Source organism: Gambusia affinis, linkage group LG15, assembly GCF_019740435.1.
Source record: "Gambusia affinis linkage group LG15, SWU_Gaff_1.0, whole genome shotgun sequence".
In the NCBI taxonomy this organism is placed as follows: domain Eukaryota; kingdom Metazoa; phylum Chordata; class Actinopteri; order Cyprinodontiformes; family Poeciliidae; genus Gambusia; species Gambusia affinis.
In genome coordinates this window covers 1419307-1445105 of record NC_057882.1, presented here as the reverse complement: position 1 = coordinate 1445105, position 25799 = coordinate 1419307, and the positions used below count along the sequence as shown (strand labels likewise).

At 42.4% G+C, this 25799-nt stretch overlaps 1 protein-coding gene across 8 annotated transcripts in view; it reads right to left on the bottom strand.

The window, feature by feature from the left end:
* The window catches only part of LOC122845366 (glutamate receptor 1-like), a 94254-nt gene that overhangs the window by 47136 nt on the left and 21319 nt on the right, over nucleotides 1-25799 (bottom strand). For 4 of the 8 annotated variants that reach the window (XR_006373022.1, XR_006373021.1, XR_006373020.1 and 1 more), the window contains exons 1-7: nucleotides 23485-24106; nucleotides 17996-18049; nucleotides 11797-11955; nucleotides 10060-10227; nucleotides 6466-6570; nucleotides 4798-4905; nucleotides 3756-3962 (exon numbers count right to left, since the gene is read on the bottom strand). Coding sequence is in view for 4 of the 8 variants with exons in the window: in XM_044141605.1 (XP_043997540.1) it covers nucleotides 3756-3962; nucleotides 4798-4905; nucleotides 6466-6570; nucleotides 10060-10227; nucleotides 11797-11955; nucleotides 17996-18049; nucleotides 23485-23592 (909 nt within the window). In the remaining 4 variants the exon portion in view is untranslated. Of the gene's footprint in view, nucleotides 1-3755; nucleotides 3963-4797; nucleotides 4906-6465; nucleotides 6571-10059; nucleotides 10228-11796; nucleotides 11956-17995; nucleotides 18050-23484; nucleotides 24109-25799 lie in introns of those variants that run through there. The other 4 variants (XM_044141605.1, XM_044141606.1, XM_044141607.1 and 1 more) reach the window with 4 other exon arrangements.

The following is a 25799-nucleotide window of genomic DNA, read 5'->3' as shown; positions in this document are numbered from 1 at the left end:
ACAGGAGTTGGAGCCGTGCTTTCCCAGATCTCTTCCCAAGACAACAAAACTCATCCTTATGCTTTCTTTTCCCGCAGATTATCCCCTCCTGAACGTAACTATGATGTAGGGCATCGGGAGCTGTCATCAAGTTGGCTCTGGAGGAGTGACGGCATTGGCTGGAGGGAGCGGAGCATCCGGTGCTGGTCTGGACCGATCATAAAAACATCTCATACCTGCAATAAGCTAAGAGGCTTAACCCCCGTAAATCTCGTTGGTCACTATTCTTCTCCAGATTTAACCTCTCCATTTCCTACTGTCCAGGGTCACGCAACATCAAGCCGGAAGCTCTTTCCCGACTCCACTCACCTGGGGATTCTGAAAAGATTCCAGCCACTATCCTACCCCCCAGCTGCACCGTTGCAGCAGTTACCTGGGAGATTGGAGATATTATTAGACAAGCTCAACTTTCTGAACCCACTCCCGACTCATGCCCACCTAATAAGATTTACGTGCCCACCTCTGTCCGAGCCCGTTTCTTACAGTGGATTCACGCCTCCAAATTCTCGGGCCACCCAGGTATCAGCCGTACTATTGCACTTGTAAACCGTAAATTCTGGTGGTCTTCAATCCATAAAGATGTTAAAGAGTATGACTTAGCCTGCACCATCTGCTCACGTAATAAGGCATCTCACCAACCTCCATCTGGTCTCCTACAGCCGCTACCCATCCCCAAACGCCCATGGTCTCATATTTCCATAGACTTTGTCACAGGATTGCCACCCTCTAAAGGCATGACCACCATCTTAACCATTGTAGATCGTTTTTCTAAGGCCTGCCATTTTGTTCCCCTCCGTAAACTACCCACAGCATTTCAAACTGCCCAGTTACTTATTAAACATGTTTTCCGCTTGCATGGCATACCACTGGAGATCTTATCAGACCGTGGACCACAATTCATTTCCCAGGTGTGGAAAAATTTCTGTACTGCACTTCATGCTAAGGTTTCTCTCACCTCTGGTTTTCACCCACAGACTAATGGCCAAACCGAGAGACGTAATCAGGATTTAGAAACTACCCTCCGTTGCTTCACCTCCTCCAATCCATCAGATTGGAGCCAGTATCTCCCATGGGTCGAATACGCACATAACAGCCTAATCTCTGCAGCAACTGGTTTGTCCCCTTTCGAAGCCTCCCTAGGTTATCAACCCCCGTTACTTTCGTCCGAAGAGGAAGACATCTCTGTAACCTCAGTCCGCCACCATATCCGTCGTTGCCAGAACATTTGGAGAACCACAATTCACAACCTTAACAGCACAGCCGAACAAAACAAACGACAGGCAGATCGTAAAAGGGTTCCAGCTTCTACCTACACTCCCGGCCAGAAGGTGTGGTTATCGTCCCGAGATATTCCTTTGAAAGCCATGTCCAAGAAATTGTCTCCCCGTTTTATCAGTCCCTTTGAGGTCGAAGCCATTATTAATCCCTCTGCTATTCGCCTTCGTCTGCCAGCCTCCCTCCGAGTTCACCCTACTTTCCACGTTTCTCAGATAAAGCCCGTCCAGACCAGCACGCTCTGCCCTCCTTCCGAGCCCTCTCCTCCCCGGCGAGAAGTTGATGGCCATCCGGCCTACTCCGTCCGCCGGATTGTGGACTCCCGTCGGCGAGGTCGTGGTTGGCAGTACCTCGTTGATTGGGAGGGCTACGGTCCGGAGGATCGCTCCTGGGTCCCGGGTTCTTTTATTTTAGATCTTTCCCTCATTACAGATTATCACTCGTCGCTCCCATCTTGCTCGTCTCGGCCGCCAGGTGGCGACCGTTGAGGGGGGGGTACTGTTGTGTTCCGGGGTTCCTTGTTTTCCTTGAGAGTCTAGGTTCTGCTACTCACCATCTTGCCACCAGATAGAACCAAACTCACCTCTCTCTGGAGTGGTGTGTCGTCATCCTGCGCACCTGAGATCAATCTGCTCGTCAGGCAAGGTGTACAAGAGGAGCTGACTGCCACCACTCTGATGCCTGAGTGTTAGCCAGCAACGGTACCTCTGAGCCCCTAGAGCTAGTCTCTATTTCTTCTCGTTGACCGAACTAGTAGTGATTTTCTTCGTTGTTTCCTGTCTCCAGGTTGTTTTACCTGAGAAGTCCTGGACTCGCCCGACTCACCTCCTTTATTGATCGCAAGTTCCTCCTGGATCTCCCCACTGGAGTCGACCCGCTTCTCTGATTCCGTTCGGCCTGAACCTACCTGTCCGCCCCCCGACGCCCTCCTTCATTACCGTCTGGATTTCTGTGGCTAAGCGCAGTACCTCCAGGACCACAAGGAAACTAGGACCCCGATCCCTGCAGTTACCCTCCAAATACAACAATCGCCTGCTCACAAGTAAGATTGTTCCAATTCTCTGACAGCAATTCGATTACCCACACCCTGTGAACTCACCATCATCTTGCTGTGTCCCTCGTAGCGTGCTGATACTCCGAGAGCCCTTCCCCCCCTGGACAAGACCCGTCATTCCCGCTCCCTTTTCTAGAGCTGTTCTAATAAACTCATTCATATATTTTATTGCTCTCCTGAGTCGTGTTCTGCATGTGGGCTAGAAATATAGACCCCAATATGACAGAGACGTTTTTTGTTGTGATTTTGGCCTGGTGGGACCGGCTGTCCTGTTTTTATTCTTCCTTTGCAGTAGATGCTTTTTTGACATAGTCCGTTACAAGTAGGGGCTTCAACGGCCCTGTATAGGGTTGGCCCTCTGCTGTACCATTTTGTTCTTTTTGATTGGCTCACCAGGTCAAACGTTCTGTTAACACTTTTGGGATTTTTGTTTTTTCTCTTTTGGGGGGACACGGGAAAGTGAGGATTTTAATTCTCTCGCTTTTTTTTTCTCCACAGAAAATTAAAGCAGCTGAACCAAAAGCAAAATTCAAGAGAGTTTTGAAATAAAATAATTTTTTGAACCGTCAGTTTTGCCTTACTGTCCTCAAATATGTTGTGCCCTTGTTGGACATAACAATAATGCAAAGCCACTAACTCCACAATAATGCAAAGCCACTAACTCCACTAAAAGGAGTCGATGTAACTCTAAGATTGGAAGCAAATTTTGCTGACGATGAACTAATTTTTTTTAAACTAGAACAGAGGAGGTAAAGCTCCAGTTTGGATCACAACCCAATGTTCTGGAGCTTGTTACTATTCCACGGTATTTGAACTTTAAAAGAGTATTAAAATAACTTGTAAGTCAGAGAAAGTTATATTTAGATATATAAAAAAATAGAAGCTGTATTGTGCCTATAGTTGATACAATGCTGAGAGGCTGTGATTATTTTAAGTTGTATGTAAATGCTCTAGAGATGGGTAGCATATCTGTTTCGTTCCTATTTCTTCCTTCAGCCTCCACCAGCTGAAGTGGAAGCTCAGTCTTCTAGAAATTTCTGTTATCAATATTTCCATAAAAGATAGCTGATTTCAATAATGCATTAAAATTTTCTACGAAAGTGAGTTCAATATGCAATATAAGTGCCTTGGTTTGAATGTTGTTTTATGTTGAAATTTTGCCCTTACTGTACAGTATTCTTATTTTGTTTTTGTACTATCTTTGTATTAGTATATTTGCTTTGATTATCTGTCACTTTGCAAGTGTTGCACAGAAATGTCCCCACTGTGGGACAGTAAAAAAAATTCTGCTCTCTTCCATGCTATGTTGACAAGTTGTCACCAGATTAGCTAAAACAGCTTACTTGTCTTGGATTCCGTAACTGCCTGATTCTGTATCCAAACTCACCCCGTAGACCAGTTCTCCCACCATGCCATTCCACTGCTTTGTCTCCGGGTCTCTGGAACCATACTTTCCATCTCTCACCAGTTCTAGCTGGTAGGTGAAGCCAACATGTTTGGCGATCTCAGATGCTAGTTCAGCACAGTAACCTTCATACTTGTCATTTCCTGCAAACCCCTCGTGGTTCTTCTTCAGCATCATGTAGGGAGCTTCCTGAACATTTAAAGATAAAATTCAGAGAATAATATCAGCAACATGTAACTCCACCACTGAAAACCTGTAACCTCTCCTATGCCTCAGGACTCATTACATCATAAAGTCAGTTTACTGAACTGAGGTATCCACCAGATTGCCTGTCAACTGTAATAGTTTACAAACTGAAATTCCCTGTTTCTGATCTTGTATTTGTACCATTTAAAATCTTGCAGCTGCTTTTTGGACAATCTGAACTTGATCTAAATTTTAATATATAGAAATATGCAATTACACTAATTCAATCAAGTTGAAACAAGCATCAAAACCAGCAAGACAAGAAACATTTATGATCTGGTAAAAGCAATTTTGGAAAAAATATTTTGAAATGATTTTCAAGTGGTGCTGAAAATTACTCAATGTTTGTTCAGGCAAGTCTGTTGTAATAGTCCTAAGACTGGTACAAGCATCAGGGTACAGAAATGTTCTCTTAACAAAAACTTTAATACCTGCTTAAAGGTTTTGATCAAACATATCTGAACACATATTTCAATTTACTGAGGTGCAGCACAAACTAGACAGATTGTCTCATTGTCATAAACTGGGTTCTTTGAAAAGGAACAGAAAAAAAAACAATTGACAAAAGTAGAACACAATTAGGATTTTTCTGATTACTCCTTTCTAGAAATCATATTGAATTTCAGATTTGCTTTTATACTTCTCATTTGAGGCTAAAACCAGCTCTGCTGAAACAAGAAATGGTCATTCAGTAAGACCAATACCAATAGAGTGATTGGTATGTTTGTAAACTTAAAGTGAAGATAAACTGTGCAGCATGTCATTCTCCCAGTCTTACCAATATGGTGGTGACAATGTAGGTTTTGTTCAGATTAACCACCTCTTCTGTTGGCAGCCTGGAGACGGGTGTATGAACATAGCCTCTCTTCTCATTCCAGAAGCCTATCTGGATGCAAGGCAACAACAAGCTCTTTAAAATCACAGCGAGGGACACTCAGCACAGACCAGAAAGAGGTTAAAGATTTATTGATGTTTTATAATAGAAACCAAGATATGTTACAGAGAAAGCCTCTGCTTTCATTTGGCTCCTAAAATGGGATGAAAAGAGAAAGAAAACAAAGAAAAAAGGAAAAGCAAAAATGAAAAAAGAGGGGGGGAGGACCAAATAAAACTTAACAAACTTATTGCCTAAACAACTATTTGGGTGCACAAGTTAAGGCTTTACACAGCAGATTTCCTTAGTCACCTTTGACTTCAGGAAATATGGTTGACTCACTTGCTGCAAGGAGCCCAGATCTTTGACAGCAAAATTCTCAAATTAGCCTGCCACTGTGCTTGACTGCTGCGACAGACTGGCGACCTGTCCAGGGTGTACCCCGCCTCTCGCCCGGAACGCTAGCTGGGGATAGGCACCAGCATCCCTCCCGACCCCATTAGGGACAAAGGGTGATTAGAAAATGGATGGATGGATGGATGGATGGATGGATGGATGGATGGATGTGCTTGACTGTTTGGAATATGGTGTTTGTGCCAAAAAATTATGTGTTTGGCTTTCAAGAAACCAGAGCTGTAGATTATGTGATCACTTGTCCGGTAGTCACTGGTCAAGAAGCTTTTTAGTTTATTCAGGTCAAATGACAACATTGTACTTCAATAGGACTTTCAATTGCAATTAAATCTTCTGAGTTATAATAACTAAACGATACACACTCAGGAGTTTTACCTTAAATGTGAATTTTACTGCAGTTATTTATATGCAGCATAGCTTTTTCTAATGAAATTCTCAACCCAGCTTGTCACCTTCCTCTTATCATCCAGTTGTTCATATCCCTCCTTACCCAAAAGTGTCTTAATAATAATTCATGTTTAAGTCATGATTTTGTACAAACTGGCCTAAGCAGAAAAAGAACATTAATATAAAACTATCAAACCTGCTGAAGCATGTGAGGAGTGGGTGGATGTTCATCTCCAGCTTTCAGATCATTTGGTATCCCACTTTATTTTATTGTAAATTTTTATTTTGTGGCTGACTTCTGAATTTTGCCTCATTCTCCTTTATCTTTGGCATCTGTATTTGCATTTTAAACTGGTCTTTTCATGATTTTGCATTGCCTTAAATCTCTGATAAGTCTGAGCAGAGTTTTGGATCATTATGGGTCTTTTTTTTTTTTTCAATACTAGGTATGACAGTAAATCCAAACAAAGACCAATTTTACCTTTTTCTGGCCAGGTTTGGTTCTATTAAAGCTGTGATTTGCTGTATGGTAGAACAAGCATAACTGTTTCTAATAACAATGGAGGGATATTAGGGTTTGAAAGAGTTCAATAGAAAGTTGAGAGTCGGCAGGTTTCTACCCAAAGCATATGCTGATTGTACCTATTCAGGTTTAATCAGAGTAGAGGAAACTAATTACCGAAGGAGCTGATGTAGCTAAAACCTGCCAACTTGCTTCCCTAAAGCTTGGCTAGAAATCTGATACTCTAATGAAACAATGAGTGGCTGCACCTTCCGGGGCCCCATATGGCTGAGCTCCATCACAGTCAATGTGTAGTTGGTGCGGTGTCCTCGCTCATTAAACTCAACATGACCAGTCAATCCTTCAAGACGAACCTGCAAAAACCAAACATTACTTTCAGCATTTTAGATCAAACAGAAAAAAAATACAGAAGTTTGTGTCTATGTACGCATATATATATATATATATATATATATATATATATATATATATATATATATATATATATATATATATATATATATATATATATATATATATATATATATATATATATATATATATATATATATAGCTTGGCTTGGTCCCTTAGTGCAGAGTCTGGTGTAGATTAAATGGACTGGCCTGCACAGAGTCTTGACTGAAAGCCAGGCCTCCAACATCAGTGTGTGAACTCACAAAGGCACTTATGGAAGGTGTCAAAAATCCCCATAAATACTCTTAAACCTTGTGGACAGTCTTCCCAGAAGAGCTGAAGCTATTTTCGCCGCAATGGATGGGCCATTGAACTTAAATGACATGGGATGTCATTTAAGCTCCTGTAATATAACAATAACCCAAAAGACACCAGAAATCAGCCAAGGGCTGTCTGAATTGGAAAGGTCTCACTGCTGTGGGATGACTTGAAATGAAATGTACATACAAGAAATTGGGGGCAAATTTCTCCAAGACAGGTGTCAGAAATTGGCAAAGTCTACAAGAAATGTCTCATTGAAATTATTTCAGCTACATGGGGCAGCAATGTTAGTCTCCAAACTTTTTCCTTAGAAAAGAAATTCTTATCTTGTTTAATGAATAAAACGATAGCCGTTGTAGTTCAAGTGTAATTTTTTTTTTTTTTTTCCAATATATTTTATTGAATTTTCTCTTTTAGGACATTTACAAACAAACTTAACATTGTAAACACGTATTTATACACACTTGCATTCACTCACGCATTCACCCTTCAAACCTGCATTTATTATAATATATATAAAACACTTTAGATTATGACAGAAAAAAAAAAAAAAACAAGATAATATGAAAATAAAAACTGTAGTCAAGATATCCATTTAAGACACCCATTAATGAGCTCCGCCTTCAGTCCCTATGATCCTCATAAATGGCTCCCAGAGGTTCTCAAAGTCCCGGTGTTTGCCCTTGGCGATGTATGTTAGTCTTTCCAGTCCGAGTGAATTTGCAATTTCTTTCTTCCACAATCCCAGGCATGGGGCGTCCATGCTCCTCCAGCATAATGCAATAGATCTTCTGGCTTGAAGAAGTCCGTAATCGATCAATTTAGTTTTAGTCTGTGATTGTTTAAATTCCACTGGGTATATTCCTAGAACACAGATTCTAACCTCTAATGGAACTTTAACCTTAAACAATTCAGATAAACATCTAATAACCTCCCTCCAAAACTTCTGGATTTTAAGACATTCCCACAAACAATGGAGAAGAGTTCCTTTTTCAAATAAGCATTTAGTGCAAGTGTCTGGAATATCACTGGACATGTGATGAAGCCTAACTGGGGTTATATAGGTTCTCATAAGCCATTTATATTGCAGAAGTTTAAATCGTGTGTTTATCGTTTGTTTTTGCGCTTTTAAACAGGCCTGATTCCAGTCTTCCTCATCGATATCTTCAAGAGTATCGCTTCTCCAAGCCTCTAACTTATCAATTGCTGAATCCTTTGAGGAAAGCATCAACAAATTATAGAACACCGAAAGAAAACCTTTCCCTTTTGAGTCCCCAACACACACCTCTTCTATTTTTGTTAAGGGTGGAATGTCAACTATTCGTTTCAGTTTTGATGACATATAATTTTTCAGTTGTAAATATTTAAAAAAATGTTTTGGGGGTATTAAATACTTCTTGCATAACTGATCAAATGTAAGCAACATGCCATTGGCATATAGGTCTTTAATTTTCTGAATGCCTTTGGTTTTCCATAGTTTAAATCCTCCATCATTTTTTCCTGGGGTGAACCTTTCGTTACCCCAAATCGGGGTGAATTGTGATAACTCTGGTCGGTCACCTACATGTTTATGTGCTGCATGCCAAGTTATAATTGTATTTTTTAAGAAAGGGTTCTTTGTGTTTTTTTTAAGTGTCTTTATATCTGAAGAATATAGGAAGGTGTTTAAGGGGAAGTCTGGAACAGATTTCTGTTCAATGTCTACCCAAGCTGGAGGCGCCATTGGACAAAAGTAATGAGTAGCTGATGTTAATTGGGCGGCCATATAATACCATCTGAGGTTAGGGACTTGAAGTCCACCTCTTTCATAGGGCAAATAGAGTAGCTTTAGACGGAGTCTTGCTTTTCTATTACTCCAAATAAATTGATTAAATAGTTTGTCCAAACTGTCATAAAATGAATCTGACAGTGGCAATGGAAGTGTTTGAAAATAGTAAAAAAATTTGGGCAAAATTGTCATTTTTAATAAATTTATTCGACCTATCATGGATATAGGCAAATTTGACCATCGATTTAACATTTCTGTGACTTTTTCCACAAGGGGGTCATAATTTGCTGCATTTATTTCATTGAGGGATGGGGTGATCTTAATGCCTAAGTATGTAAAACCTTTTGTAGTTGTTTTGAATGGAGTAACCACAATAGGACTTCTCCTTTCATCTTCATTAAGAAACATTAACTCTGATTTAGAATTATTAATTTTATATCCTGAAAATTCACCAAATTCTTGTATTAGATTTAATAAATTGGGAATACTGATCTTCAAATTACTTATGAAAAATATGATGTCATCTGCAAACAAGGAAATGAGATGTTCTCTTCCTCCAATTCTAATTCCTGATATTCCTCTATTTACTCTAACAGCCATCGCCAGAGGTTCTATTGCCAATACAAAAAGCAGTGGTGACAGGGGGCAACCCTGTCTGGTTGACCGCTGTAAATTAAAAGGTTTTGACATGTTATTATTGGTTAAAACTTGTGCTGTGGGATCAGTATATAGTAGTCTTATCCATTTCAGAAAGGTTTCACCAAATCCATATTTGGGGAGGACTTTAAACAGATAGTTCCACTCTATTCTATCAAAAGCTTGACGTACGTCCAATGATAACATCGCTGTGTCCTCACAATTATGTTTTTCATGCAATACATTAAGAACCCGTCTTATATTATGGTAGCCTTGTCTTGTTTTAGTTCAAGTGTAATTAATAATTTGCCTTCCTAGAAATAAATGAAAAACTATAAGATTTGACACCAATGTATGAACATTTCTTTATGTAAGTGTCATCTATATTACACTAGTAAAATAGCGTAAATATCACCTAAGGGATATGTTTGCATTTAGTAAAAATGTTCAGTTTACTAAATGAACTTAGATAAAATTTAGATGTATTTGAGACAGCCCCATGACCAAAAACTTTTTTGGAAAAAAGGCAAAAAATAAAAACATGAGATAAAAAATTTTATGTCAACAAATTACCATGATGTGCAATTAGAATGCTGTGGTTTTCTGGCATTTTGTTGTATTATTTTATCTGAGTTGTAACCCTGAAATTGTTTGTTTTATGTTTTAAAATATTTATGTCAGAATGTAACAAGAAGCTGCAAAGTAAGCAGCTTTCATGCTTACCAGCTGCAGAGCTCTCTGGATGTCGATGCCTTGCCCCCATGGCGCTGGTGGGTTGGCCAGACACTCCCCTGCGTTACCACGGCGAGAGATGTCAATGCGCTGCCGCCGCAGGTTTTGAAAAGCTTTCACCATGACGTTGACGCCGTCGTAAGTCAGAGCTCCTGTGTACTGAGAAAACACATTTCAGGAATAAAACTTGTTTATATCCTGCCATAATTTTCTCTCAGAGAACAGAAGAGAAATACAAAAGTAAAAGTAAATAAATAAAAATAGATATATATCACCTTTTCAAATCAACAAAATGCTTCACAGAGAAGAACCCCCCCCCACTCCAAATCATCAAATATACTTAGGAATTATCTTAAAAAAAAACAATAATTTCCAATGTTCCATTTTTTTCCTGCAGAAATGATTTTATCTATTCTTGAGTAAAAAAAAAATATCATCCAGCTTTTTACCTTGTGCAAACACTTTTGTAAGACTTGCATCTTAGAAACCTTGTTTGTGTCAGAAGAGATGTGTAACTGGATATGGTTTTCATAGTAGTGATGAAACAAGTCTTCTAAAATGTTCAATATTTTGCAACAACCCTATTGTAGTCTTCATCTCCCAGTCTGTCGTTTCAGATGAGGTGCTAAATTTGCATAAAATTTACCACCTCCTCATGTGCTCCTCTCATTCTCCTCTCATTCTCTCCCTGAGAATGAGAGGAGCACATGAATATTGATCAGTATGCTTACACTGAGGCTGGGTTTGATAGAACTCATAATTCCTCGTGTGAAGAAAAAGGTTGTGGAATAAAATAATTATTCACAGTATGTTTACTTTTACTAGAAGTTTATTTAATATTAATCTTACAATGTTTAATCAGTTTATTATACTTTACTCAGGCTTACAGAGTCATTGTTTCTCTTCTGGCCTTCACAAGTTTGCGCCAGTGTGTGAGAAGCCTAGCAACAAGTGATAGGTAAATAACCGTCATACCTCCGGAGTGACAGACCAGACCCAATGGCTGAGTGATTATTATTAGGCACAGAATATTCTGCCTGAAACTGGTTTTTAACTAAAGGTTGCATTTTTCTCACTATGTGTATTAATCTGATGAGCTTTTTTTAGAATATCGGTGATGACACCCTGTCTGTGTGCAAGGGCAGTTATACAGTACATAGAGAGAAGTGATTCCTTTCTCTAGTTAGATCTCTCTTCTGAATTTTCCATCTGTACAGATGTAATAAAGCTGTGTTTTGTTCTCTCTTTTTAACAAGGTTTGGACTTTGTTAATTTCTCGCACTCGACAATGTCATCAAAGTTTTGTGGTTTATCTAAGCAAGCCACTCCCTTTTACGACCAAACACCTTTTCTTTGGTACACCACATGGCGAAGTGGTTTAGTAAAACGTAACATTGGAAATAAGACTCACAATGCCATATTCTTACTCTTATCAAAGATAAAGATAGCCATATTTGTTAGGACTTTTTCTTTCTGTGTTCTAATGAATTTTAACACTTAATATTGTCACCCAATTTAAATAATGGCCAAATTCATTTTTGCCAAAAGTGATTTTCATAAAAAATGTATCCTTTTTTTTTTAATTGCCAAAAGATGAACTGTTGGAGAAATAAATAGATGAAAAAAAAATCCCTTTTGGCAAAAAAAATTAAAAATAATAATAATAAAAAAGGCTTAGGCCATTATCATAAGAACTTCATTTTTTGTCCCGTCTGTGTGCGTGTTCACCTTGAGCCTCTTTCGTGTCAGTTTGAGGTCTTTGCTGTCAAAGCCCATCCAGTCTTCATTGATTTTCTCCACAGCTGGGCAGGTTTGGTTCACCAGCTGGAAGCCTGTCACATTTGGTGCCAACTTCTGAAACTCTGTGACGTTCAGGTCCAGAAAGCCCTAAGCAAAATACAGGGAAAGAATAAAAGGAATTTGATATCTGCAAGTTTCAGTGTCTCGCTTTTGCATTTAATGCAGTCAGTGAATGGAAATTAACTTATTACTGCTGAATAGAAAACAAGGAGCATGTTTCCTGTAAAGCGTTTAGGAAAAACACAATATCTAAATTACTCTAAGTCTAATCCCAAGTGGGTATAGAATTAAATTCTGTCATGTCTGTACTTGATTCTTGCCTTATTCACCTTCAGTTATTCTTGTTTTTCATAAATACCAAGGGGATTTTCAGGCTTGTCCTGCTCACTGAAAAAGGCCCTGAACCCCAACTAAATATCATGAGCTCCACCCTTTCCTTTTTAGAGGTTTTTAATATTATTTGTAGTTTGCATTTAAATTACTGCACCACCACACCCCTGCGCTGTGGTGGCACAGGGGTTAAGCACAAACCACATATAGAGGACTTAGTCCTCAATGCGGCTGCCGCAGGTTTGATTCCCTGCCTGGCAACCTTCGCTGCATGTCTTCCCCTTCTCTCATTACCCACTATCTGTCAAATAAAGGCCACTAGAGCCAATAAAACCTTTAAAAAAGTAATTTATGTTTTGTGTATATATATATCCATCCATCTTCTTCCGCTTATCCGGGGTGGGGTCGGGGTCGGCAGCTTCAGAAGGGAGGCCCAGACTTCCCTCTCCCCAGCCACTTGTTCCAGCTCCTCCGGGGGAATCCCTAGGTGTTCCCAGGCCAGTCGAGAGACATAGTCCCTTCAGCGAATCCTGGGTCTTCCCGGGGGCCTCCTCCCAGTAGGATGTGCCCAGAACACCTCACCAGGGAGACATTCAGGAGGCATCTTGACCAGATGCCCAAGCCACCTCACCTGGCTCCTCTCGAGGTGAAGGAGCACTGGCTCTACTCTGAGTCCCTCCCGGATGACTGAGCTTCTCACCCTACCTTTAAGGGAGAGCCCAGAAACACTACGGAGAAAACCCTTTTCGGTCACTTGTAACCGCGATCTCGTTCTTTCGGTCATGACCAAAAGCTCATGACCATAGATGAGGGTGGGAACATAGATCGACTGGTAAATCAAGAGCTTCGCCTTTTGGCTCAGCTCTCTCTTAACCACGACGAACCAGTACAACGCCCACTTGATGGCAGACGCTGCACCAATCCACCTGTCAATCTCCCACTCCCTTCTTCCCTCATTCGTGAACAAGATCCCAAGATACTTGAACTCCTCCACTTGGGGCAGGACACCCCCTGACCCGGAGAAGGCACTCTACCCTTTTCCGGCTCAAGGCCATGGCCTCGGATTTGGAGGCATTGATCCTCATTCCAGCCGCTTCACACTCGGCTGCGAACAGCTCCAGCAAGAGCTGCAGATCACGACCTGATGAAACCAAAAGGAACATATTGTCCGCAAAAAGCAGAGATACAATCCTAAGGCCACCAAAACGGATCCCCTCAACACCATGGCTGTGCCTAGAAATTCTCTCCATAAAAGTAATGAACAGAATCAGTGACAAAAGGAAGCCCTGGCGGAGTCCATCTGTCATTGCAAACGAGCCCGATTTACTGCCAGCATGGTGGACCAGACTCTCACACCGGTCATATAGGGACCTGACAGCCCGTATCAAAGGGCCCAGTACCCCATACTCTCGGAGAACCCCCCACAGGGTTCCCCGAGGGACTCGGTCGAACACCTTCTCCATGTCCACAAAACACATGCAGGCTGGTTGGGCGAAGTCCCATGCACCCTCCAGGACCCTGCAGAGGGTGTAGAGCTGGTCCAGTGTTCCACAACCAGGACGAAAACCATACTTCTCTTCCTGAATCCGAGGTTATACTATGCGACGGACTCTCCTCTCAAGGACCCCTGAATAGACCTTGCCAGGGAGGATTAAGATTGTTACCCCCCTGCAATTGGAGCATACCCTCTGTCCGCCTTGTTGAACACCACCCCAGTCTGCCAATCCAGGAGAACTGCCCCCAATGTCCATGTGATACTGCAGAGTCGCGTCAGCCAACACAACCCTACAACATCCAGAGCCTTAAGGAACTCTGGGCAGATCTCATCCACCCCATTGGGCCCTGCCACTGAGGAGCTTTTTAACCACCTTGGCGACTTTGTTCCCAGAGATTGAAGAGCCCAACTCAGAGTCCCCAGACTCAGTTTCGTCAGCGGAAGGCATGTTGGTGGGTTTGAGGAGATCTTTGACGTACTCTGCCCACCGGCCCACAACGTCTCGAGTTGAGGTGAGCAGCACACCATCCCCACTATAGACAGTGCTGGTGCTGTACTGCTTCCCCTTCCCGAGACGCCGGATGGTGGACCAGAATCGCCTTGAAGCTGTATGGTATTCTTTCTCCAAGGCCTCTCCAAACTCCTCCCACACAAGAGTTTTTGCCTCAGCAACCACCCGAGTTGCATGCCGCTTCACCCGCCAGTACCCATCAGCTGCTTCTGGCAGGCCCGATAGTCCAACAACAGAACACCGCTCGAGTTTAGATCGGGGGAGGGGGGCATTCCTCCCAACCACGCCCCTCCAGGTCTCACTGTCATTGCCGACGTGAGCGTTGAAGTCCCCCTGTTGTGTTCTGTGTTTTCCTGTGTTTATTTTGAAGTTTCCTGTGTGTCTGAGTCTCCGTGTTGTCCTGTCTTCCCTTGATTAGTTCCCAGGTGTGTCTCGTTCCCTGATTACCCTCTTGTGTATTTAGCGTCACCTGTGTGTGTCTGTGTTCGTCGGATCCTTGTCTGCGTCTACGTCTTGCTACGTCTGAGTTCAGTCTGTGTACGTAAGTGTATGTCGAGTCCTCGTATCGCCTGTTGCTACCTGTAGTGAGCTTCAGCCTTCCGCTCAGCAGTGCTGCCAGGTCTGTGGACTGTGTTTTGTGTTTTTTCGGTTCCATTAAACTCCTCATCTCACATCATCTGGGTCTGCTGCGTTTGCCTCACCACCACCACAACACCATTTCATGACAGAAGGATCCGACCAACATAGAACGGTGAGGCACGCTGTACACCATGGACCCAGATGAGACGCAGGAACTGCTGGAAACTATTCGCGAGTATGAGGAGGCCGTGGCAAAACCGTACGTAGCTTGGAGAAGGCTCGGTTTTGCCATCCGGTTGGGTCTGCTGCTGGATTACTGGATTCCGCGCTTTCCGCACCCGCGGTTGGTGGAATTACAGAGGGAGGCAGAGTGGGAGCGTGAGGCAGCGCTAGCAGTAATGGCTGGAGGACCGCTGCCTCCGAGATCCAAAACTCTGTCCTCCCATTCCACCACCCCAGCCCCGTCATCTCCGTCGTCGGAAGAGCCAGCAGCAGACCCTCCGCAGCCGGAGCCGCCAGCAGACCCTCCTCAGCCGGAGCCGCCAGCAGACCCTTCTCAGCCGGAGCCCCCAGCAGCGCTTCCGCGGCCGGAGCCCCCAGCAGCGCTTCCTCCACCCGAGCCCGTTCCTGCCGCCGCTCCAGCCGGCGCACCCGAGCCCGTTCCTGCCGCCGCTCCAGCCGGCGCACCCGAGCCCGTTCCTGCCGCCGCTCAGCGGCGCCGGCACCCGTTCCTGCCGCCGCTCCAGCCGGGCGCACCGAGCTCCCTGCCGCCCGCTCGGCAGCGCACCCAGCTCCCGTTCCTGCCGCCGCTCCAGCCGGCGCACCAGAGAGTGCTCCCCCCGAGACTCCTAGTGCTCCCCCCGAGACTCCTAGTGCTCCCCCCGAGACTCCTAGTGCTCCCCCCGAGACTCCTAGTGCTCCCCCCGAGACTCCTTGTGCTCCCCCCGAGACTCCTTGTGCTCCCCCCGAGACTCCTTGTGCTCCTCGTCGCCGCCCCCGTGCGGCCCCAGAGACTCCTTGTGCTCCTCGTCGCCGCCCCCGTGCGGCCCCAGAGACTCCTTGTGCTCCTCGTCGCCGCCCCCGTGCGGCCCCAGAGACTCCTTGTGCTCCTCGTCGCCGCCCGTGCAGGCCCCAGAGACTCCTTGTGCTCTCACGCGCCCCGGCGGCCCCAGAGACTCCTTGTGCTCCTGTCGCCGCCCGTGCGGCCCCAGAAACTCCTTGTGCTCCCTGTCGCCGCCCGTGCGGCCCCAGAGACTCCTTGTGCTCCTCGTCGCCGCCCGTGCGGCCCCAGAAACTCCTTGTGCTCCTCGCCGCCCCGCGTGCGCCCTAAAACTCCTGCACGGACGGCCGCCGGACAGCCTCCGTGGTTCCCGCCTCCTGCGCCACGGGCGGCCGCCGGACAGCCTCCGTGGTTCCCGCCTCCTGCGCGCGGGCGGCCGCGGACAGCCTCCGAGGTTCGCGCCCCCTGCGCCGCGGTCGGCCGCCGGTCAGCCTCCGTGGGTCCCGCCTCCTGCGCCGCGGGCGGCCGCGGACAGCCTCCGTGGTTCCGCCTCCTGCGCCGCGAGCGGCCGCGGAGAAACCTCCGTGGTTCCCGCCTCCCTGCGCGCGGGACGGCGCCGGACAGCCTCCGTGGTTCCCGCCTCCTGCGCGCGGGCGGCCGCGGACCGCCTCCGTGGCTCCCGCCTCCTGCGCCGAGGTCGGCCCCCTGACCTCCTCCGTGGCTCCCGCTTCCTGCGCCGAGGTCGGCCCCCTGACCTCCTCCGTGGCTCCCGCTTCCTGCGTTTCCACCCACCCAGTTGGGTTTGTTTTGTTTTTGTTTTTTGGACTTTGGACCCTCGTGTCTCCGCCTATTTGATAGGTTGTTTTTCGTTCTTTTTCCATAGACTCTGGCCCCCCGTCCAGCTCCCCTCCACCCACCCTTGTTGTGTTTCAGTTTTTGGGCGTCTGGGAGCCGCCCGTTAAGGGGGGGGTACTGTTGTGTTCTGTGTTTTCCTGTGTTTATTTTGAAGTTTCCTGTGTGTCTGAGTCTCCGTGTTGTCCTGTCTTCCCTTGATTAGTTCCCAGGTGTGTCTCGTTCCCTGATTACCCTCTTGTGTATTTAGCGTCACCTGTGTGTGTCTGTGTTCGTCGGATCCTTGTCTGCGTCTACGTCTTGCTACGTCTGAGTTCAGTCTGTGTACGTAAGTGTATGTCGAGTCCTCGTATCGCCTGTTGCTACCTGTAGTGAGCTTCAGCCTTCCGCTCAGCAGTGCTGCCAGGTCTGTGGACTGTGTTTTGTGTTTTTTCGGTTCCATTAAACTCCTCATCTCACATCATCTGGGTCTGCTGCGTTTGCCTCACCACCACCACAACACCATTTCATGACACCCCCAGCAGAACAAGGGAGTCCCCAGGAGGAGCACTCTCCACTACCCCCTCTAAGGACTCCAAACAGGGTGGGTAATCGGAACTGTCGTTCAGCCTGTAAGCACGAACGACAGTCAGGATCCGTCCCCCCATCTGTACCCTACCCCGTAATTGGAGGGAGGCTACCCTCTTGTTCACTGGGGTAAACCCCACCATACAGGTGCAGAAAGGGGGAGCAACAAGTATGCCCACTCCTGCCCGACGCCTCTCACCTTGGGCAAGTCCAGAGTGGAAGTATGTCCAGCCCCTCTCAAGGAGACTGGTTCCAGAACCAGAGCCATGCGTCGAGGTGAGACCAATTATTTCTAGCCGGAACCTCTCGACCTCGTACACTAGCTCCAGCTTCTTCCCCACCAGAGAGGTGACATTCCACGTCCCAAGAGCCAGCTTCTGCAACCGAGGACCGGACCACCAGGGCCCCCTCTCTCGGCCGCCACCCATCACACAATGCACCTGACCCCATTGGCCCCTCCCATCTCATGGGTGGTGTGCCCATGGGAGTATATATCACATAAAACTCTTTGGATATTGGTCTTGATTTATTGACACTTCATCTCTTAACAGTTGGGAAAAAGAAGCACATCTGTTCACCTCGTCATCCGAATAAATAAAATCAGAATATTTAGTACATTTTATTCATCTTAATGGTAGAAATGCCCTAAAAATTCATTTTTATTAACAACCTTCTGTCACTTTAAACTGGGAACAATTTCCCCCTCACTGGAAACCAATTTTCTTCACTCTTACACTAACAGTCAATCTGCTGGTTTATATTCATCAATGACGTTTTAGAAAATCTGACTCACCAAGTTGGCCAGGATGTAATGGTAGTTCTTCAAGTTTCTCTTTTGAGCTGCAATCTGAAAAGACAGAATTCCATCGTATTTTATCTGTTATTTACATTTTCTGATATGTTTAGTCGTGATAAATACACAAATTTATCACAATCATTTGTTCTTTATCAACATCAAAAAGAGAGGGCAAGAAAGCAGGAGGGTACCCTTAGATTTCTGAGGTAAGGTGTTACTAACAGATGATGCTAAAGAACGTTTGAAGAAGCAGAAAAAACTGTTTTTTAAGTAGGAGGAAGAGGAGGAGGCAACAGAAAGAGGAGGAGAGGAGGAGAAAGAAGCAGGTGTTAGTCATATCTTTCCTCTGTGGTCCAACTTTTAACGAGCATCAGTCAGTAAACGTTCAGGAGCACAGCTGCTCAATTTTGAAGGAGGGAGCTGTTGGAAGCCCCCTCCGCTTTCTCTTCCATCTTCCACTTCCTGCATTCCCTCTGCTGTAATTTGAGTTTTCTCCTGAAAAAGGATAAAAGCAATCAAATCACATCAGAGCTGTGCTCCCTATGAAGGCTTCCCAACAGCTTCTGTTTTTTCGCCCTTAATGAAATGGTATCGATTTGCTTGTCCCAATATTTCAAAAAGCAAAGTAGTGATGTCACCATATTTCGGGCCTAAACCTCGGAGACAAGAACAGTTTAGAGTTAACTTTAAATCTCTGTTCTGAATGCTTTTCCTAGGTCTTTTTGGCATGCAGTTACTGCAAGATCAAACTTTGCTTTTCTTTAACCAAATATTTCCAAGTTACCATTAGGATTAATGTTTCCAGATTATTGCAAAAATAAAGTTTAAGAAAAGAAAAGAAAGGCTGTTTCAAAGGGAACACTGAAATTAAGTGAAAGCTTTTGGAGATTACTTCTGGAGAAGCCGAGCTCAAAACAGAAATAACCCAAATGACTCAAAATTAGAATAAAACTTTATTTTATAAGTGATTAGTGTTTATTTTTTGTTGCAAAGTATTTTAGTAAAACAATACAAAATGTTGCCCAGTAGTTGAAGAACTGCATTCCTATTTGTTTTGATCGAGCCTCAAAAACAAAGTAAGGAAGATATTTTCTGTCATCTATGAAGATTAAGGAATTTATATTAACAAAACCCAATGATTAGTCAGATTTCCTCTGAATTGTCAATTCAGACAATACGCCCGAAATTTGGCAGAGTTTGATATTTTACTGTTATCCTTAGCAGCAGATGGTTGGACATTTGACTGATATGTTTAAAACTTCCAGAGAATGACCTGTCTCAGAAAGATGATTTTGTTTAATATGTCTTATGGACTTTACATTTTTTCACCTTTTTATTACCTGAGGTTTTTATTCATCAATACATAAGATTGTTTTGATAACACAGACCATCAGCAAAAGCCATTTGAGACTTAACTCACAACTAAACTGAATGAATCAAGCTGAAGTCAAGTGGAACAGCATCTGATAATTCAAACAAAGCTAAACTAAGTCACTGAAGCCAGAAGAAGCATTTTAAGGATCAGAACAGCACCTGGCTCTCAGGTTAGTCTCAGGTCAATGGAAACAAACTAAAAACTGCTTTTATGTTAAAACTGAAAAGGTTTTATTTTCCTAAAAAATATACAACAAAAATATTTTTTTGTCTTGTTTCTCCTGCTCTCTCTTCTTATCTGTCTTCGGTGCTTATTGTTGTAAATTTTAAAAAATCATCTTTGCACTTGTTCTTTCCTTCTCCCCTTGCCTCTTTCTTCCTTTCTCGCTGTTGCCAGTCAATTATTCCTGAACCCAACATCAAAGAGTTCTGTTACAAGCAAAACAGCTGCAGAGCACAAATGTTCAGCGTCTCTGATCAGTGAGCAGATAATGGATCCAACAAACGGGACAATCATCATCTACCTAAATGTCTGAGTGCACTGGGATGTTGGTCAGTTATATAAATTTCACACAAGCATGAGCGGATAATGAGATAAAAAAACATTCTCCACAAACATGGAGTAAAACTGCCTCTGCAAACAAATCCAAATGTTAATGAACACAATCTGATGAATCCAATGAATTCCATTTGTGAGGAATGCTATGATGGAGAGACATCGTTCATATTGAAAGTCTCATTCAGTGTGGGGCTACTTCCTTCTTGAATGTCTGATATCATTATGATGTTCACACCTTGCTGTTACCAAATCCTGCTCTCCCAGAAAAGGAGACAATAGTCCACTGCTCTCTACAGATCCAGCTCTTCTTAATTTCCAAGGTGACTCAACAACCACTCGACCATATTTATATTCCTAGGGTTTCCCAAATAACTATTTCAGACCTTTTGTTTCCTAAAAAACACTCCTTGACCAATGTCTATCTGCAACAATACAGCCACCTCACATCACCTTGGCTGATGGCAGATGTACATGGAAGACCGGACAATGACTTTAGCAAGTTAACCAAGAGGCTCCTGTTTGAAGGAGAAGTGTCCACACTCCCTCTTAAAAAAGCACAAAGACGACCAGCTGTGAACATCAGGATTGAGTGTATTTGTTTGTCTTGCAGCTCTCTCCCTCTGAGATCTTCCTGGGGTTAGTTTCTAGTTCAGCTCATAGCTGCAGAGATGCCCATACTCATTTCTTAAGCAACTATCTACAGCACTGAATCATTTCAAAGTAAACAACTCCACTTGCTTAATCTGAAAGGAAATATTGTTCCTTTCCCAGTCAGCCTTATTTACTCTGTTGTGATGTAGTTTCAGAGAGTGGTTGCTTGTTTAGACAGTACTGTCAAACTGACACCAGCACTAATGGGCTCTTAGCAGCTGGCAGACAGTAGTCGCTCTCCAAAGGAAGAAAGGAGGATAAACAGACTCCAGTACAGTTGCTTTGAGGTTAAAATAAAAAAGAAGTGGTCAGTTTTTACCACATAGTGACAATATAGCGAAAAGTCTGCAATTGTTTTTCAAGCCTGTTCTGGCTTATCAGTCTTTTTAAAAAATCTTTTAATTTGATACCTTATTAATCGTTGTCTGCCATCTTGTTATTACAGCCTGGACTGCTGCGTATTAATGCCTCCTCTCATTCTGGTTTTGCATGTGGGTCAGCAGATTATTGCTGCATCGATTTGTTTGCATATACTTACATTTATCTTTTCACTTTGGAGATTCTAAAACAGAGAGCCAATTACAAACTATCCATCCAGCCATAGTCTTTATCTGTCTGTCCTTGCAGGTTTTTCCCTATCTCAAACAGTCATTGGTTGAGAGGTGAGGTAAACTATGTGCTGCTTTTCCATGACAAATGTGCCCAAATCTTTGTCACTGTTCTGCTAATGTAAAAAAACAACACTATTTTCAATTGCAGTGTGTCCAATAAATAAAATATGTAATTAAAATCACATGTGAATAACCTTGTTCACATAAGTCATTACAAATCATGGCACAGACAGATGTAAACAATTAGCTTATAAACAATGATTTAGTCATGATTCAGCCAGTCATAATTCACAGATAGATGAGGCACTTTCTCATCTATCAGTCATCAGAACAGCATCTTATTCAGGACCTGGAGTGACAAGCCTCTTATATCTGGGAGAAATTATCTATACATCTGTATATTTTGAGGAAAACTGTAGTATGCAATTTGACAGAAGAACTATGGATTTGACACTTTCGAATGACAGACAATTTTTTATAAACTGTGTGATGCTCTGAGATCTCTGGTGGAGCCAGTTGTTCATTATCCAAAATTAAAAAAACAAAAAAAATAACCATCATCCTCCTACTACTTACTGCTGTGTTTCTTCATGGTTTATGCCAGTAGTTAACATCCGGCTGTTGATCATATGACTCATGGGATTCAAAAAAAGTGTTTCCAAAAATCCCAACTCAGGTCAACACAAATACTTTTTTTTTTTTCTCTAAATTGGCGTGTTTTCTTTCAGTGAATTTATTTTCGTAATTTATTTTATTTATTAGTTTATTTGATAGGGACAGACATACAGCGACATAAACAAACTGAAAGAAAACAGCAGTCCCATGTTTATGTCACAGTGCAATAGCAAAAGCTAATTCGCAGCACTTGTCCCTAGAAAATTAAATTTCATTGTTAGTAAAAACCCAGTTACTTTCGACCCAGCATCAAGCAAGCTTTAGCCCTTGGACAGATTATCTTATTGTACAATAGTTTGGCATATAAAAAGGAAGAAATCCAAAATCGTCAGCCAGGGCTGGCTCAAGGCATAACCAAACTAAGCATCCGCTTAGGGCCCCATGGAGGCTTGGGCCGGCCCTGTCATCAAACCTCCACCATTGACAGTTTGTATGAGCTATGCTCATTTGCTGCTTTGGGTTTTCTCCAAATATGGTGCAGTGCATTATGACCAAAAACTATAAACGAAACCTAACATTTTATATGCAAACTCCAGCAGAGAATGAGCTGTTGGAGGTTTTGTTATTAATCTGATATTTGCATGTTTTGAATTCACAGTGAATTTGCTGGAAACACTGGGTACATTGGCAATTTTTGTTGGTAATATTTTCCAGATTAATATGTAATAGAAACTGCTTTTCCAAGGTCATTGTTCATGTCCTCAGAATATGTTAACACACAAGTTCCAGAACGGCAAACTCCTCTAATATAGGAGGTCTCACTGATGACAATAAATTAATCAAGTACATTTAATCAGAAGAACCCAGTGGCTACTTCCATTGTTAATCATTGTTGAAGCACCAAGAGATGAACTTAAATAATGACAGAGTGAAGTGTGTTGCAAGTTTTTCTTAAATGTAAGTTAGAGTAAGTTCATTTCAGAACTTAAAGATCACAACAGTTTTATTATGCCTTTTAGTATTTTTTTTATTATGACTGTATATGATTAGTATCATACAAATAATGTCATTAATACTTCATCTTTAAGTGTTGATTATCATAATTAAAAAACAATTTAAAGAAGTGCCTCCATTTTTAGTTATGTTCTCAACTGAGTCACTATGTTCTCAAAGTGATTCAACATATAGTTTTTCAGTATTTAGCCAATGAGACCATTGCTTTTCCATGAATTCTTGTACTTCACCACATACTCTAGACAAAGTGCTTTTTGGAAGAAATTGTTTAAGAAAATTATGCCTTTTAATTCTGCATGATGGCAGAGATTCTTGTTCCACTAGCTCTTTACATTCTGTTTGCTTCTCTAGGATCTGCTATATTGTCGTCTCCCTTTCACATCATTCATGGATGCTAAGGTCTGAATATAATCTGTAGCTAACTTCTGATAAATGAACAAGTACCTTTACATGAAATTACAAAGGTTTATTCCAAAGTTTCTCAGTTAACAGCAATCAGATAAAGGGTTTAAACTTGAAATTACAAGAACCACCAGTAAACCAATGGTTGGTTTAACCCCCACAGAGCAAAAATTTCAACGTACATGGAAATTACATTGACAAATACTTGTTTTTAGTTTTAATCTGATGGGAAAAAAAGTGTTAATCGGTGAGCCCTTTACCAGGTTGAGGATGTTGTTCAATCGTTCCAGTTCACAGTCAATGATGATATGAAAGTCCTCCTTGTAGTCAAGATCGGCCAAGAGCTTGATGAAGGTCTTTTCCGTCATTGTGTCCAAGTTAGCGGAGGTAACCTGCCAATTGTGCTCTGCTGCTGTATCAAGGATCCTCTGCAGCACTGTCAGACCTGAAAATGACTAAATTAATCAATTCACTCACAAATATGTAAAAGGGTTCAAAGAACTGTTAGATGCATAATAGATTTCTTGATTGAAACTTGATGCCTTATAATGTATGCTACGAAAACCAAACATTTTAAATTGTATTATTCCCTTCTTTATATCATCAGTATCTGAAATTATTTGTGGTGTATCCCACAGATCAGCCTCTGGTATCTGCAAATTTCCTATTGGTCTGTTTGTTTCAGAATTGCATGTCATTTCTTTGCAGATGATATTCAACCGTCTCTAAAAGAAGCATAAGTAGGTTCTCTAGAAAATCTACTGATGCAAGAATCTTCTCTTGCTATCCAATTGTGTGTAACATCCAATTTGATTCTAGAATCTGACTTTTAGGGGTGCTTAGCCCCCAGCAGAGCTAAGACCCATGAGAAGATATTTGTTGGTGCGGTTTTCTAAATCTAACTGCTTATTTACATACATTCACAAATAAAATTAAGAGACATGTCAGTAATTCATAGAATAAACAATGTTAATTTTACTCAAACATATACCTATAAAGAATAAAATCAGAGAAACTTTAAATTTTTCCCAGAGGTGTATAAATTCAGTTTGAAACAGAATCACTAAACTTTTTAGTACAGCGGACCCGTCAACCCTTCAAAAATTTTCTGCGGACCGGAGGGGAGGTTGCACACCATAAGTACCGAGACAGTACCCGGCCGTTGTTTCTTACCGAGGTGGGAGGGTAGGGTTTGGGTGGGTTTTGGCTGGGGGTGCCGTATTACCAATGCCGTAATATGTTGACGCGCAAGACGTAACTGACAGCTTCCGGTTTAGTTTTTTCAAAATATAAGCTCCTCAAGACTCAATACATAGAACGGACATATTTAAATATTGTAATTAAATATGCCCGGCCCGCAACCACTGGGTCCATGGCCCGGTGGTTGGGGACTACTGCTCTAGACCAGTGGTTCCCAATTCCAGTCCTCAGGGGCCCCCTGACTGTATGTTTTAAGTGTTTCCCTTCTGCCACACACCTGGATTGAATCTTTGGTTGATTAACTGGCTCCTGCAGTACGTGGTGGCTGCAGAAGATGTCATGCAATCATTTGAATCAGCTTTTCTGGTATAGAGGCACATCTAAAACATGCAGGCAGGGGGGCCCCGAGGACTGGAATTGGGAACCACTGCTCTAGACTACATCAAACCTGCCAACATCTCCTAACATTACTGAGACACAAACAGCTGTCGAGTGACACAGTCCTAGTGTGGTCTGCTCCCCAGGAAATTAAAATAAAATCTATTCAAAATATGCATTTCCAGTTATTTGAAGAACATTTTACTAAATGCATAAGATTAATAAACCTAAAACCAGTTTATTATCAAGGTAGAAGGTCAGGTTAAGGACTAGTGAAAATGAGTCCTTAACCTGGCCTTTATTTGAAAATCATACTTAGAAATCGCATACCCTTATTTTTATCTGAACGTTATGTGGCTGTTTGCCTTTTTCTTTAAACAAGAATGAATGTCCATCTATGGAAAAGTAGAAATTATGAGTCAGGGTTTTACTATATCAGTTCACAGTTCATGAAGTGGGCCTATCATAGTTTCAGTACCAAACGCCTTTCTGTTCACATAGAAACAGCCTAACATCCTGCACTGTTCTTTAGTTGTACCTTATTTAAATGATTCCAGAGAGATTTGGGTAATTACAAAACAACACACCAGTCACTAATCAAACTTCAAAAACAATCAATAAGAGTAATTAACAAGGCTAAGGACCAGGATCAGACTAACCCATTATTTATCCAAATATTTTGCACATATACAACATTTTGTACAGAACTACAAAATACTCTTCAAATAAATAAAGCCAATGCTGTACATAATTTCATTCAAAAATATAAAAAATAATTCTAAATTAATTAAGTACAGCAGTATTGCAACAATCACTAAGCAGAATATTTTGCATTGCATATTGTCATCTGAATAAAGGTGCTGATGATACAGGTCTGACCCCTTATAGCTGGTTAAAAAAATTATATATATATATATATATATATATATATATATATATATATATATATATATATATATATATATATATATAAAATGGTGTTTACTGTTTTCTTTAG